At 35.9% G+C, this 13,503-nt stretch overlaps 1 protein-coding gene across 1 annotated transcript in view; it reads right to left on the bottom strand.

Annotated features, from left to right (window-relative positions):
• Nucleotides 1-2,688: 2,688 nt before the first annotated feature.
• Nucleotides 2,689-13,503, bottom strand: part of RAP1B (RAP1B, member of RAS oncogene family) — a 29,577-nt gene continuing 18,762 nt past the window's right edge. The window contains exons 3-8 of the mRNA XM_042815450.1: nucleotides 12,952-13,020; nucleotides 10,134-10,190; nucleotides 8,083-8,223; nucleotides 6,445-6,588; nucleotides 5,077-5,192; nucleotides 2,689-3,928 (exon numbers count right to left, since the gene is read on the bottom strand). Coding sequence (XP_042671384.1) covers nucleotides 5,106-5,192; nucleotides 6,445-6,588; nucleotides 8,083-8,223; nucleotides 10,134-10,190; nucleotides 12,952-13,020 — 498 coding nt within the window. The 3' untranslated portion in view covers nucleotides 2,689-3,928; nucleotides 5,077-5,105. The remainder of the gene's footprint in view (nucleotides 3,929-5,076; nucleotides 5,193-6,444; nucleotides 6,589-8,082; nucleotides 8,224-10,133; nucleotides 10,191-12,951; nucleotides 13,021-13,503) is intronic.

Here is a 13,503-nt window from a genome sequence, read left to right as displayed (position 1 = left end):
TACAAAGCTTTCTGTCTGTGCTGATGTATTACAATTTAAAAAATAGGAACTTTAGACACCTGTATGCAGACTACTCTCACATTCCAAGACTAGAAATAAGTTTCTGTTGTTTCTAAGTCTAAGACAAGGCCTATCTAGTACCAGTTTGTTATTGTGGGAAGATTTCTCCCCTTCAAGCTTCCTAGAAGACTTCAGGAAATATTCATCAAGTTTGATCCACCTCAAATTTTAATTTTATAAAAGAAAATCCTCATCTTTAGTGTTTACCCATGAGGAAACAGCAAGTCTAATTACAACAGTACAGGCGAAAAACACAGCTTTAATCAAAATTCCAACAATATTCTGTTCCCACCTCCTCTTTCTAGCATTGCAGTATCAGTACACATTATGAAACAAACTTAACATCTATCTCTACAACACTTTTCCAGAAGTTATGTTTTTCTTATGCAGAAGAGCAGTAGTAGTTTGAGTTTACAGTGCGTTCATTTGGGCTTCTGAAAACATCTTACAGTCTCAAAATATTCCTGTAACTTAGGCGAGTAGACATTCATTTCACAGAATAATTTGAGAATGAAGAAGGGCATAAGCAACAAGTTAGAAGAAATAAATGTAGACTGAAAAGTCCTAATAGGAAGAGTGCAATTTCATTAAGTATTTCAGGACATAAACATTACTTTTTCCCATAGAAAGCTCAGACATTTAAATACTGACATACACCAATTCCAGACAAGTAGGAAATAAAGCAGTCAACCTTTGTGCGCACTGTAAGCATAAGCTAACTTTACAGGCAGTAATACACATGTATTAATACTGAATTTGGAAAATTACTGCATTAGTTTTCTCAAATGAATTATGCAGGCTTTTATCCAAAGCTTTAAGAGAAGTGTTCTGTCCCTACACAAGTAGTTCATCTGTGAACTTTTTAAGTGTGGTACAGAAAACAGTTATCCTGAAGTAAAAGTTCTCAAAAAAACTTCAGCAGACAGGATTCTTTTCTAGAATTAAATGCTTACATAGTTCCAATTCCTGGGAGGAACTGGATGTTCACTTCCCCAGCAAGAACAGCTTCGTATACTGTAATTACTTAGGTAGGAAGAAAATAATTTCATGCTTTTTCCCCTTATGCTTCATGTCCATCACCTTGCATCACTTTGCCAGGCATCTTTCCTTTAACAAGCGGGACACCATTTCCTTTAAGGCTTTCAAGGAGAACAATAATGGTTTTTAGTTGCCACCTGGGTTAACATTCATTGATTTTGCAAGTCTAGCCTGAGTTCTAAGTGTTGATGAAAGTGTATTTTGCTTCTTCAGCAGTCTTTGAATGGAAAAGCGTAGAGTTTCTATAAATTTTTAACTTCCCTGTGGCTTGATCAAAACAGACTACTCCTAATGCTGAGGCATTGTATGTTTACTACTCCACAGCGCAACCAAGAATGTTTCAGAACAGAGCTTTCAGTACAAAGCCTGACATTCCTTATAATCAGTACTTTTTGGTTGGACACTGAGACCAAGCAAAGGTCTCCTCTGATGTTATCAAAGAATTTTCTCTCCTTCTCACCTACTGCCACCTGTACAGCTGCCCAGAAGAGAAACACATTAAAAAACTGAGATAATGACAACTGGGACATAAAAGCATTATAAGAACTGAACAAGCAGATGTTGAATATGAAAGAAGTGAAAGGAGGAAAAATACCTTCCTCCTTGACAAGCTAATCAGTATCAAGCTTATAAGAAAACAAACAAACAACAAAAAACACTAAGCACCCACTGCTCAAACCTAACCTGCCCTGGGGACCAATCAGAAGGCAGAGTGTGCCACAATACATTTATGGGGATCAGCCACATGTTCTGGTAAAGTGGAAGAAATTTCAGTCTTAATTCCAACTCTGCACAGTGAAAGACTATACTACCTCATTAAAAAATGTCAGCGACTGACAAAAATACCAGCAGAATGGATTGTATGGCCTCTTTAATTCACTGTGGGTAGTGAAGTAGCTAAGGCTGGGAAATTTTGAGATAAAACTGAATTGATTTGATTTTGCAGGAAGGAATTAGAACAAGCTCTGATAATTCCATGCCAGAGGAAAAAAGAAAAGAGGTACCAAGTATTTGGGCGTGACAGTTTTCAAAAGCACAGCCAAGATCAGGAGATCATCCATAGTCCATGCATTCCACTTTACATCTGTTAATACTGTTGGACTGTGAAGTCTGCAAAACTACACTTAATACTTCAAGAATGCTCTTCTGCAGATCTCCCTGAAATCAAACAAATATGGTTTAATTGTCCAGAAAAATCATGTTTTCTCCCAAGATATATTCTTTCCTTTAATTCTAACAAAAGATTCTTCCTAGAAAGAAGGAAAAGAATAGGCAACATATCCTTCGTTTCCCAAAAAAGTCACTGCTGGTCTACTTTTGAAAACACACTTTTCAGTAAGGGAGCTAGTCTTACATTAGAATTTCAAATATTCCACGTCCAAAGCAGTAAATGAAGTTTCACTCAGAAATTCTTCTGCCCTAGTACATGTGATGCTATTACAAGAAGTATCTGTGGCATGTATTTGTCCAAAGACAAAGCAATAAGTGTTCCTTGTCGTCATATGATGTGTGAGTCTGCACTGTGCAAGAGGTCTAGAATCGATATTTACTAGCTCTACCAAAACACAAAACATTCAAGTAGTATATAACTGTAATGCAAGCCCTTGCATGGCAATCCAAATTTATTGAACTACTGATGCTAAGTCATACAAAATTGCACCACTTTAATTAAGGCTTTTAGTTTACATTTGGCCACCTCAAAGCAGTTGTAACATTAGGTTGGTCAATTTAAATACTGTGGCTCCCTGTTGGATATACACACAATCTTTACACCCAAACGTTAATGCATACAAAGCAACAAGGCATTGTTAAATAAATCAGCAAAAAGTTAATTACTGCAACTTAGGCCCTGTGACCAATTACACATGATTAAAATTACTTCCCACATTCACATCCACAGTACTCTTCCACCATTTAACATCTCAACCAAAACGTTACACATGTAAAACAATCACTAACAGGCAAAAGTACTAAACCTGTATATTTGGTATTGCAAATACACTTATGCATGAGCAAGCAAGAGAATTCACAGTGAGAATCTACAGCTGCAGAAGCCCGAAAATGATTTACAAAAAATTGTTAAATCATTAAAAAATCGTTTTAAAATATACACTTCTTGTTGTAGACCCCCACTGTACACACAACTATAAACATTGTTCCCTATGTAAACAAGGAAAAGGAAACATACAATAAAAGGTTGAAAAGTCTGGACATTTCCTTCCCAACAGATATTAAAGGCCATGTCTTTAGTCAGACGTTATACTGAAAGGACTCTTAAAGACTAGATCACTGTCTCCACAGGTTTTTCCTAAAATTAAAAAACTATATAGCTGTTGTGTTAATCAAAGCGCTTTTGTACAATACGATGATGATGATCCTGTATTTCTTTAAAAAAGTTACAATAAGCTACAAATACCGATGAAGCAAAGTTATCTGGAGTAGTCTATATAGGAGCTCTTTGGACTTTCTTTTATTATGCTAAAATAGTGGTGCTTTTAGGATTTACATTATTGTACTCTCCAATAGAAAGTGGGGATTGTTGAAGTATACAGTACACAGTTTTCATACATGTACAACATTGGTGGATGAACAATGTCTCTTATCAGTAATACTGGATGTAGGCTCTGGTTTTACCAGTTGCATACACTTAGAATATTTATAAGTAAAAATCTCTCGTGACACTGGAAAGTGATTAGAATGTGCAAACTGATGTAGTAGCTTTCATCCATTTCTTAAAGGGTACCACCACAGGAAAGTCCATTTAAGATGTTGGTAGGTTTAATAAAGTTGGAATGCTGGCACTGTTGAATTGGGCAACAGTTCTTCAGACCTGTAACAGCAAAATGACAAACCATGACAAATAGTTATTACTGTCTAGTTAAGAAAAACTGAAGCAGGAACTAGCAAAGTTATTAGTGAATATGCTCAGAAAATAACCTGATTGCTTTTCCTCTACTAACATAACCTCTACTGTACATGCACAATAACAACAAGTCAATAAGTAAAACTGAGTTGGCATACACATGGTAATCCAAACTGAACTGTGGAAGCAATATTTGATGGGCAGTACTAATTCCTTACACTAGGACAATTCCAATGGCTATGAAATTGCACTCACACATTTGGAGAATCAAAGCTCTTAGTTTGAAAGCCCTGTTAAGGAAAGGCAGCAATAATATCTGTTACTCTAATGCCTCTGGAATCCTCCTGTTTTGCCAGTCAAGAAAGACCTCTGCCCAAACCAGGGCTTGGAGAGGGAGAGGAGGAAACAAACTGTTCAAGAGCAAGTTGTAGGGAAAAAAAAATAAATATCACAACTAACTCTTGAAAAAGCTTACTGAAGAGGCAGGCTGAAACTTGCACGAGCCTTCAACAGCATTCTTAAAACACAGCTTTAGTTAGGCAGAACATCAGCAAATTGTCAAAACAAGGGAGATTAATTTAATAACAGTAGCTCCAGGTCAAATATTTGGAGTGTTACAATGATCCCTTCACCACCCTTTTCCCAATGCAACCACTAACCATATCACAGCCTATAATACATCCATGTAGTCCAAAGAAAACAAGGAATTTTCCTGCAACACCATGCAAATATGAGGATGAGTTTAAAGTGGTAGTTTGTATACTAAAAGCATCAATATTTTAGTGTGCATTCCTGATAATTGAGCTCCTGCAGTATATTTTATCAGCCTCCAAAAAACAAAAGTTCTTTTTCCAAAAGCCAAGTGTTGGAAGTATCAGGACAAGTGTCATTAATGGGAGTTTCATCAACACCTTAAAGCTTGAAAAAACTTTTTTGTATCAGTATGAATAGTGCATCTTGCACAAATTCTGCAGTTAACATCATAAAAGCTTCAAGATATCAGGAATTTTTTAATGCAGTTCTGCACAATAGAAGCTACAAGTGTACTTGTTTGCTTGCTTCATTTGTTTTTTCAAGTCAAAACACACAAAACTGAACATTTTAAAAAGGTTTACCTGGCTCAGAGCTACAGTACAGCTATGTATTAAAGTAGCTGACATGATGACTTTTTGCGTGCTTTTCCAGGCACTGGAGTTTTTCTGTTAATTTGTCGCACAAGGTCATAAAAGATCTGTGAATATAAACGTCCATTGGTTACTGGAATTAAGAAGATTCCCTCACAACCTCAACTCTTCAATCTTATTTACTCAGATACTCAAAGATCTCTGCTAATATTTAATTATCATGAAGCTGGAAAGCTAAGCTGCACACTTAATGTATGTCTACTTTTGAGAAGATATTTAATCTGTGGGTCAAATTTACCTGAAAATAACAATATGCCACCACGATCAACTAGCATACACTATTACCTCCAATTAATTCAGCAACCTCTACAGAACTACAACACTACATTTCCTAGACAGGTAAAGCGTAAGACTCACACTTTGAGTCTCCTTAGAATTCTGATTAGACTACAGCTTTGTGGAAAAGCTGATTTAAGACAAATCTAAGCACTGCAGTTAAATAGCAGCTGTTTTGTTCATAATTGACATTGTGCCAATTATATCTGCATCTCGCACATCAAGTCCTCACACTAAAGCTCTCCTAGCAGTTTTCTAGGGCACTGTTTGCAAAGGAGCAAACTATCCAGCAAGGGCTTTTAGTATTTGATGGAAATAAGCTCCAGTTTATTAAACACAGAACTTTACTACAGAGTTCAGCAAATACATTTTTAAGAACAACTGCATAGTTTCCAGAAAATCCTAATTTAATATTCATTACTCATTTTAAAGTCAGCTGTGCATAAAATCACCACACTCATTTGATTACAAGTCTTGCACAGAGGGCCTTTCAACTTGACTGACACTGTCAATAACATTTTCCAGCAGACACAATGAACTGCAGGGTTTATAATAAAATTCAAGCCGTTCCAGAAAGGTAAATATTAAACACAGTTTTTTCTGAACGCTTTTTGCATCAGATTCTTTATGCTGATACACCCCCACTGAATAAGAAAGCATATACTATGGCATGTCCTAAAAATGCATAAATGCATGCGCTTGATCAGATGCCTAGATCCTGCTAAATAAGTAGCAAGATACAAGAGATGGTCTTTTTGTGTGTTTTATTTTATTTTTTGCAGAGCATCTATTTATTTTTTCCTCTCCAATCAGCTACTTCTGAAAACTTAAAGTTTTAAGTAAAAGTAAACTGCATCCCTTGATATAAATTAATCATAGATTCTCAAAATAACAGGGTATACTTTTGTCCATTACAATCAAAGTTATTTTTGATTTTTTCCTGACGTATGGTAGCATTTAGTTAACAAAATGTTGTCTCATTCTTATCTGCCACCGTTCCGTCACACAGGTATCATGCCTTACCTCATTAACATTTATCTTTGATTTTGCAGAAGACTCTAAGAATGCACAATTATTCCATTGCCTTGCTAGGTTCTGACCTTGTTCCTTTCCCACAACTCTTTCATCTTCCAAGTCACACTTATTGCCAACCAGAATCATAGGCACCTAAAAAACAATTCAGTGTTAGCATAGAAATCATTAACAATTTGGAAAAGCACAATGTAAGATACCTGACTGCCAGCATAACTGAGTTCTGGTATAACTGAAACTTAAGCTTACACTTCTGTGAAGCTTCAAAGTGACTGCATTTTTTCTTGTCTGCCATTTTGTATGGAGTTGCAAATGGTTGGATTCATACAAACCACTAATTAAGTAAATTTTACATGTACTAAGTGTTCTTAATGGGATTTTACTTTCACATGCATAGACATCAACTGTTAAAATTAAAGGCATCAAAAAGTCTATTGATGACTCTGCTACAAGACTTCAACATGTTCAAAAATCCTTGGCATGTATTTGAAGATTGAGAGGAACTTTAAGCAATACAATTCCATATGATACGACCAAGGAAGGCTTATGCTAACTAGAATGAATGTAGCTCACAAATTAAGGTTTTGAATATCCTGAGAATTATTTTGACTTTAGTTCAACTCTGTACATACATTAATACTTAAATTAAAAGGCAGTTGTTAGGTTTTGGAAAGAAGAGGTGTGTGAAAGTTAAATTCTGCTTTCTCAAGATACGCTTGTGATAATGGGTAGTAAATCACTTTGAGATAAAATACACTGAATATAGGCAAGACCTGGAGATGCACAGGCTTAATAAATTGCAAAGTGCTTTCTAAGAGTCACAGTAAGTTTCAATGAAATTGAAAAATATGCTATGTCTGCCAAGAGCTGAAGCATACATAGATATTTGAAGGAAGGGATCATAGATTCCACCAGCAGCTTAAATAAGATCTTATTCCCCTCCTCTGCCTAGTGCCTCAGCATGCAAGGTATTTCTGATAAAAATAGTTTTATAATGTTTGAAATGCTTATAATGGCTTTATAATGTTTGAAATTTGAAATACCTTTCCTTTTATTAATGGAAAAAGTAGTCCCTTTCTACCAAGGTTAAGATTTTTTGATCAGTTATAGATTTGTTTTAGCTTCACTTCATATGTTAATAATACTAAGGGCTGCATGCTGAAATTGTGTGGAAACAGTACGACCAAACGTGCTCGCAAGAATGTACAAAATGTAAAGCTACAGAACACACAAGTTTGAAGCTTTCAATACAGCCTTCTGGAAAAATTTAATTTTGTTTTCAAAATACCACAAGCAGTGAGAAACACTGTAGGCTTTTTTAAACTTAGTTGTGTAGTAATGGAAGTAAAAATACAGTTGCTTTAGACATGTTGCTGCAGCCCTAGAGAATAAAGTTATGTATAGTTTCAAGTTAAGCATTTGAAAGGTAGAAATTAAACAATTCTCTTTATGGAGTACATGACAAGTTATGTGTTGCCTGCTCTGCCTCAAGAGTTGCATTTCTTTACTACGCATCTGCTGGTTGATTTGTTTCTTACCTAAAGCATGAAACCTATCTGACCAAAGCGTAAACACTACAACATTGCAATGAGAACTGCAGAAGACTTCAGCATTTAGAGAGATGCTTACATCATCAGTGTCTTTGACTCGAAGAATCTGTTCTCTTAGATCCTGTAAATCATTAAACGTAGACTGTGCTGTGATGGAATATACTAATGCAAAACCTTGTCCGTTTTTCATGTATAGGTCTCTCATTGCTGTAAACTGTTCCTGTAATTAAAAAAATAGGTACAGAGCTTGCATTAAATTTGCACTTTCTTTATACAAACTGCCACATACTTCAGGTTACAAATGTTTTACAAGTATGATGCTCTCCCCTTTTTAAACTAGTATTTTATTGTTTTATTGTATGCACTAAAGTAAGTTAAGTCACTTCTAAACAAATCCCAAGCCTGGAACATTATATAGGCTGTTTGTACATTATCTAGATACTGCCAAAGGCTATAGCACTGACAAAAAAAAAAGTCATCACAGAAACTGAAATAATTTGAAAAGAGAGAACAAGTACATTGTAGATTACAGATGTTGCATTCTTCCTGGATCCTTTCTATATCAGCTCTTTCCTGTCTCCTGTTTGTTCTTCGAAATACATTGCAAAGTAACTGCATCCCCAGTCAATCTCCGTTTTACACTCCAGACACTTCCTATGTAAAATTCTACTTTCATTTTCAAGGAGGTTGAATAGAGGATAGAGATGCTCAACAGACTTGTCACGTTTTCTAGACTTTGGTGAAAACAGTGCACAACACAGCAGCAGCATTAGGGCTTGTCCCCAATTGAGAGCTCTCACTAGTATAACTGGAACAGCATTTGCCTTACTCACCTTGGTGACTTAGCTATCTTGTGATTCATCAGTCATTCATCAAGTCCAGGAGCTAGTTTATCAATTGAAAGTACATGATCACAAACTACAACTGTATTCCAATCCAACTATTCCAGGTCATGCAGCTCTTCCTAGTGGAGCATAACTAAGTGTAATAGGATTTATGAGGCTAAATAATGGAAACATTTCAAAGTTCTGTCTGTTTGCATGTCTTCAGCTTTAAAATCCAGTAATTTTTTTTTTTTTTTTTTAGGAGGAGTGGGACTTAATTTTATATGTAACTCCTCCAAACTTCTGGTTTCTTTTATAAGTCCACCCCTTTCGTGGTTGGATGCCTGGAACACGTTAATCAAGATCTTACTATATCTCTACTTTTGTGATTAGAGGCAAGCACTAATGCAAAACAGTGACATTGTTTTCAAAATGACACAAGATATTTAGGTAATAAACCTGCAGCTGACGTGGTGATGTCAGTTTTAGGCTTATAGGGGATACCAAATATCCACATACTAAACACACACTGAGTTTTTGCATATTTGTACCCAAGAAGCCTGTATTTTCATATACAAGTTTTTCTTCTACATCTGTACCAAATACTACACATGAGATGAAAAGCACAACCTATTACAAGGAGTATCCACTCAATCTTTCTGTAGTTTTACACAACCATACTCTGCTTTGCAGTTTAAATAGACGATTATGGGATCTGATTGCTATTAGAGATCAAAAAACACATACTATACTCCAAGGGACGTTCACTGGAATCAGTGAGAAAAATGACTGGTTTCAGTGTATTTTGGAACAAGACAGGAAAAAAACATTAGCACGCAAAGGGTAAGCATAAACCCTATGCTTTGAGTCTCCATAAGCTGACTAAAGAGACACTATTCCTACCCTCATGTCAGGAGTCCGTCTCAGGCACAACAGAGAAATGAGAGAAGAAGAAAGTACGTATTTTTACAGCAACAGAAATCAAAACCAAGTAACCACACTGGGCATAAATTTGTCTCCAGGCACTGTAAATTTAAAACAGCAGCAGAATCACTTTTAAAAGCGTTCAGTCTGATATTTCTCCTATTACAGAACATTAGATCACAGGAAACTTGCAATTTGTTTTCTGTTGCAACTCTCTAGCGTTAAGAACAAAACTTCTGTTGAAGAACAACTTACATCCACAGTGACCGCGGTTACTCTTTTGCAAACGAGGAAGGAAACCTGTCATCATTTACACTAAACTCCTTATAGTTTTTGAAAGCTTTAACACTGTACAGAACTTGGGAGAACTGGTTTTACTTACTGTTCCTGCAGTATCTAAGATTTCAAGCATACACTGTTGCGCATCTACTTCAACTTGCTGTCAAGAGAAATAGAAGTGGTTAGAATGCTTCCTCTTGCAACTCTTCTCTTTAAAACTACTACAATTGTGTGACTTTATGAACAGATTCATAATGCATAAAGCAACAGTTGCTTAAGAAGTTTATATGAATATACACTCCGAAACCAGCAGGAAATGGCCTTCGAAAGAGCCCCAGTGACATTTTCAAAAGCAGCTTCAGCAGCCAAGTACCACTCTGCAAAGTGATTAAGAATTTTTGATTATTAAAAAGGAAGGTTGCTGAATTTGCAATATCAGCAACTAGCACAACTGATTCCTATTTGTTCCAAATATCATTCACAGACTGAAAGAACAGGTGAACGTTTCAAATCTGAATTAGCACACTAATGCTCATTCAACTGCGATCGAAATCACTAAGAGAACAAGAGGTATACAGCATACAATACACAAAGCAAGCCACTAAGTATACTTTCACAAAATTAAGAGACACTAATTAAGAAACTGAACCTTTACTTTTCACAACCTTTAGAGACACTAATTAAGAAACTGAACCAACTTTAAAAAAAAAAAAACTGCGTAAGTGTAAAATCAATTTTGTGTAAAAAAGTGTAAGATCAATTTCCACATCCTTCTCAGAGTTCCTCTGTCAGTCTCAAATAAAAAAAAATACAAACAAAAGGGGCTGTGAGGGCAGCAGGACATAAAAGTGCCCTCAAACTGTTTCAGGCTGGTTGCCCACATTTTTTTTCTTTGCATCTGCGCACAAAATTCCGGGTTGACTTTAAGCTTTTCTTTTGTAAGTAGATTAGAACTTCAGGGAGGAAAAAGTTATTTCCACTCATCTCACACTTCCCTCATGTTCCCCAGGGATGGAAAATTTCTTCAACAGTCACTATTTCAGCATAGACTGCTGACAAAGAAAGTCAGCTAATTAAGCACCATCTATTCTCTTCACGAAGAAATATTTGGGGAGTAGATCAAGACTGACTTTTAAGACTTCATGCTCACTTATTCTATTCATGCTCTCTTCATTTCTGCTCAAACTTAAAAATACTTCAAGCCACATCCTCTCAACTTCAAATACTTTAAATTTCACATGAGCAATACAGAATTGTAACTGCACAATAAATGTGTTTTAAAACTACCCATGAAGCAGGTTAGAACACTAACTGGAGTGAGGAAAATAACATCACGAAGTGTCCTCCACACTTAAGCAAGACTTCATCTAACTGATTTGAAAAGAATACAGACATATTCCTCTGTTTGAGGACCGAAACTGGAATGAATATTGTAAGATCACCACTAAAAAAAAAAAATAAAAAAAAATCATTGTCAAAACACAAATTTTCTTGAGATAACTTCTCCAGCCTCCATGGAAACAGCCTGTAGACAAATTCATCCAGAAAACATCACAAATTTAATGTGACATGAAGACTGGGAATATATAACAAAGGAAACATTTCACTTTAGTATAGCTTGTGCATATTTTCAGAGTCACTTGTTGCAAGCCTTTGCTGGGTCAGACTCACTGAACATGATGATTCCACAATTCCTGCTCATCTAACATAAAAAAAACACTGTTACATTTTTAGGTTTTTATTTTGCTAGCACTGTCTCTTTAATAAGACTTCTGTATGCTGAAAAAGCTCTGAGCATATGGGCTTTCCGACAGAGCTAGATTTCTGTGAGGTCAAAGAAAACAAGTGTGAAATTATTGTTTTGCTAATTCCTCTTCTGTTCAGAACAAACTCCAGTAACTCCACACTGCAAAGGCTGCTAACGCAGTCTCCGTTCCACTATCAATACTGCCCTAGAGCTGAAACAGGAGGCTCTGCTCAGTCCATCCCTACCCATGGTTTGTGCATCTTGCCTTCCTCGCATAACACCAGTATTTCTATGGCCCCCCATGGGTGAGCTACATCAGAGAATCAACACATTTGGAAAGTAATTCAGCTAAAAAATGAACAGCATTAAGAAACTGACACTGATCTGCTTCATTAAACAGTTAACTCTTTTGTCAGTAATCCAGATGTGAACTGTCTTAGCTGAGAATATTAATCATGGTCTCAGTGAAAAACGAGCAATGAGGAGAATTCAAGACGATGCACGCAAAGTCAGACCTTTCAGCCTGTCATGCTGAGGATGAGAAGAGAAACTAACAGGTCACTGTTTGTTTATTTATGATACGTTTGTGTCAACTTATTAATAAAACAACAACCCAGTTAATGGAACCATATCAAGCAGATCAGTGAAACCGTTAGGAACGTAGTACATTGCTGCTTGCATTCTGAAGGCGAGTCTGAATTTGGGTTTAGTACGTTTTCTTAGTAGCAAAGAAGTTTGAAAACTCTGGAATCCAGGTCAAAGTCTACTTGCAGATCCTAACTCAGAATGTAGTTGTGCATATGTATCCATGTAAACTCATATAGGAAAATAATTAAAAAAATAAAAGTGGTAGCATATTAGTAAGCATGAAATTGTATATTTACGTATAAAATATATTTTTTTTAGTGCTTCAGTGTTCCTAATTCCAACAATAAAATTACCACTTTTTCCTGACTAGCTAGTAGGTATTATGCTTAAACATTAAAAAGCTAGCCTTGCATTACTCCTTTTAGGCACACTTTTAAAAGCATCTTTACATTTCAAACTTTAGTTAGCAAATAGTATGTGACATTATCAAGCACACCCTTTTTAAACTAAAAGCTCTAATGCTTCACAACATCTACAGCAGCCTGAAGCATTAAAGTTTCTTAAGCATAAGAGTTTTTACACTTACCTTTCTGTAGGAGTCTTCTATCGTAGGATCGTATTTTTCAACAAATATTCCTTGAACAAACTGTACAGTCTGCAACACAAAAGTTCTTCTAAGATCCTTCTTGTACAATGCACAGTGCATACAAAAAGTTAAAAACTACCGTTCTAGGCGTATATTCAGTTATTTATTGCATTTTGGAAAGCAAACTGAGCAACAGACAAGTATAAATTAAGTGAAATGACAGGAAGTTAGAGGTATTTTCTTATGTGATGAAGTATTGTCAGGTAAAGTAATACCACACCTCCTTCTAGCCACTGTCACTCAGTGCATAAGCATTGATTAAAGGTTTGTCTAACTCTTGGAATCATTATTAGTTGAAGAGGATACTGTACAGCTGAATGGCTTCTACATTTGTATTCAGAACTACTGCATCTTTCATTGCTCACCTGCAAGCACAGGAATTACTCAAAAAACAAATGCCAGTATTTACTAGCTTTAAATAGACTAAGATATTCTTGTATACCTAGCATGTAGGACAATTTTAGCCTGAGTGGAACTTTCAGACTGGCCAAT

The sequence above is a fragment of the Centrocercus urophasianus genome, unplaced genomic scaffold (genome assembly GCF_019232065.1).
Source record: "Centrocercus urophasianus isolate 14NV4802_14NV808 unplaced genomic scaffold, USGS_Curo_1.0 seq_15, whole genome shotgun sequence".
In the NCBI taxonomy this organism is placed as follows: domain Eukaryota; kingdom Metazoa; phylum Chordata; class Aves; order Galliformes; family Phasianidae; genus Centrocercus; species Centrocercus urophasianus.
Note: the sequence above shows the minus strand (reverse complement) of the source record. Positions and strands in the feature narration are given on the sequence as shown.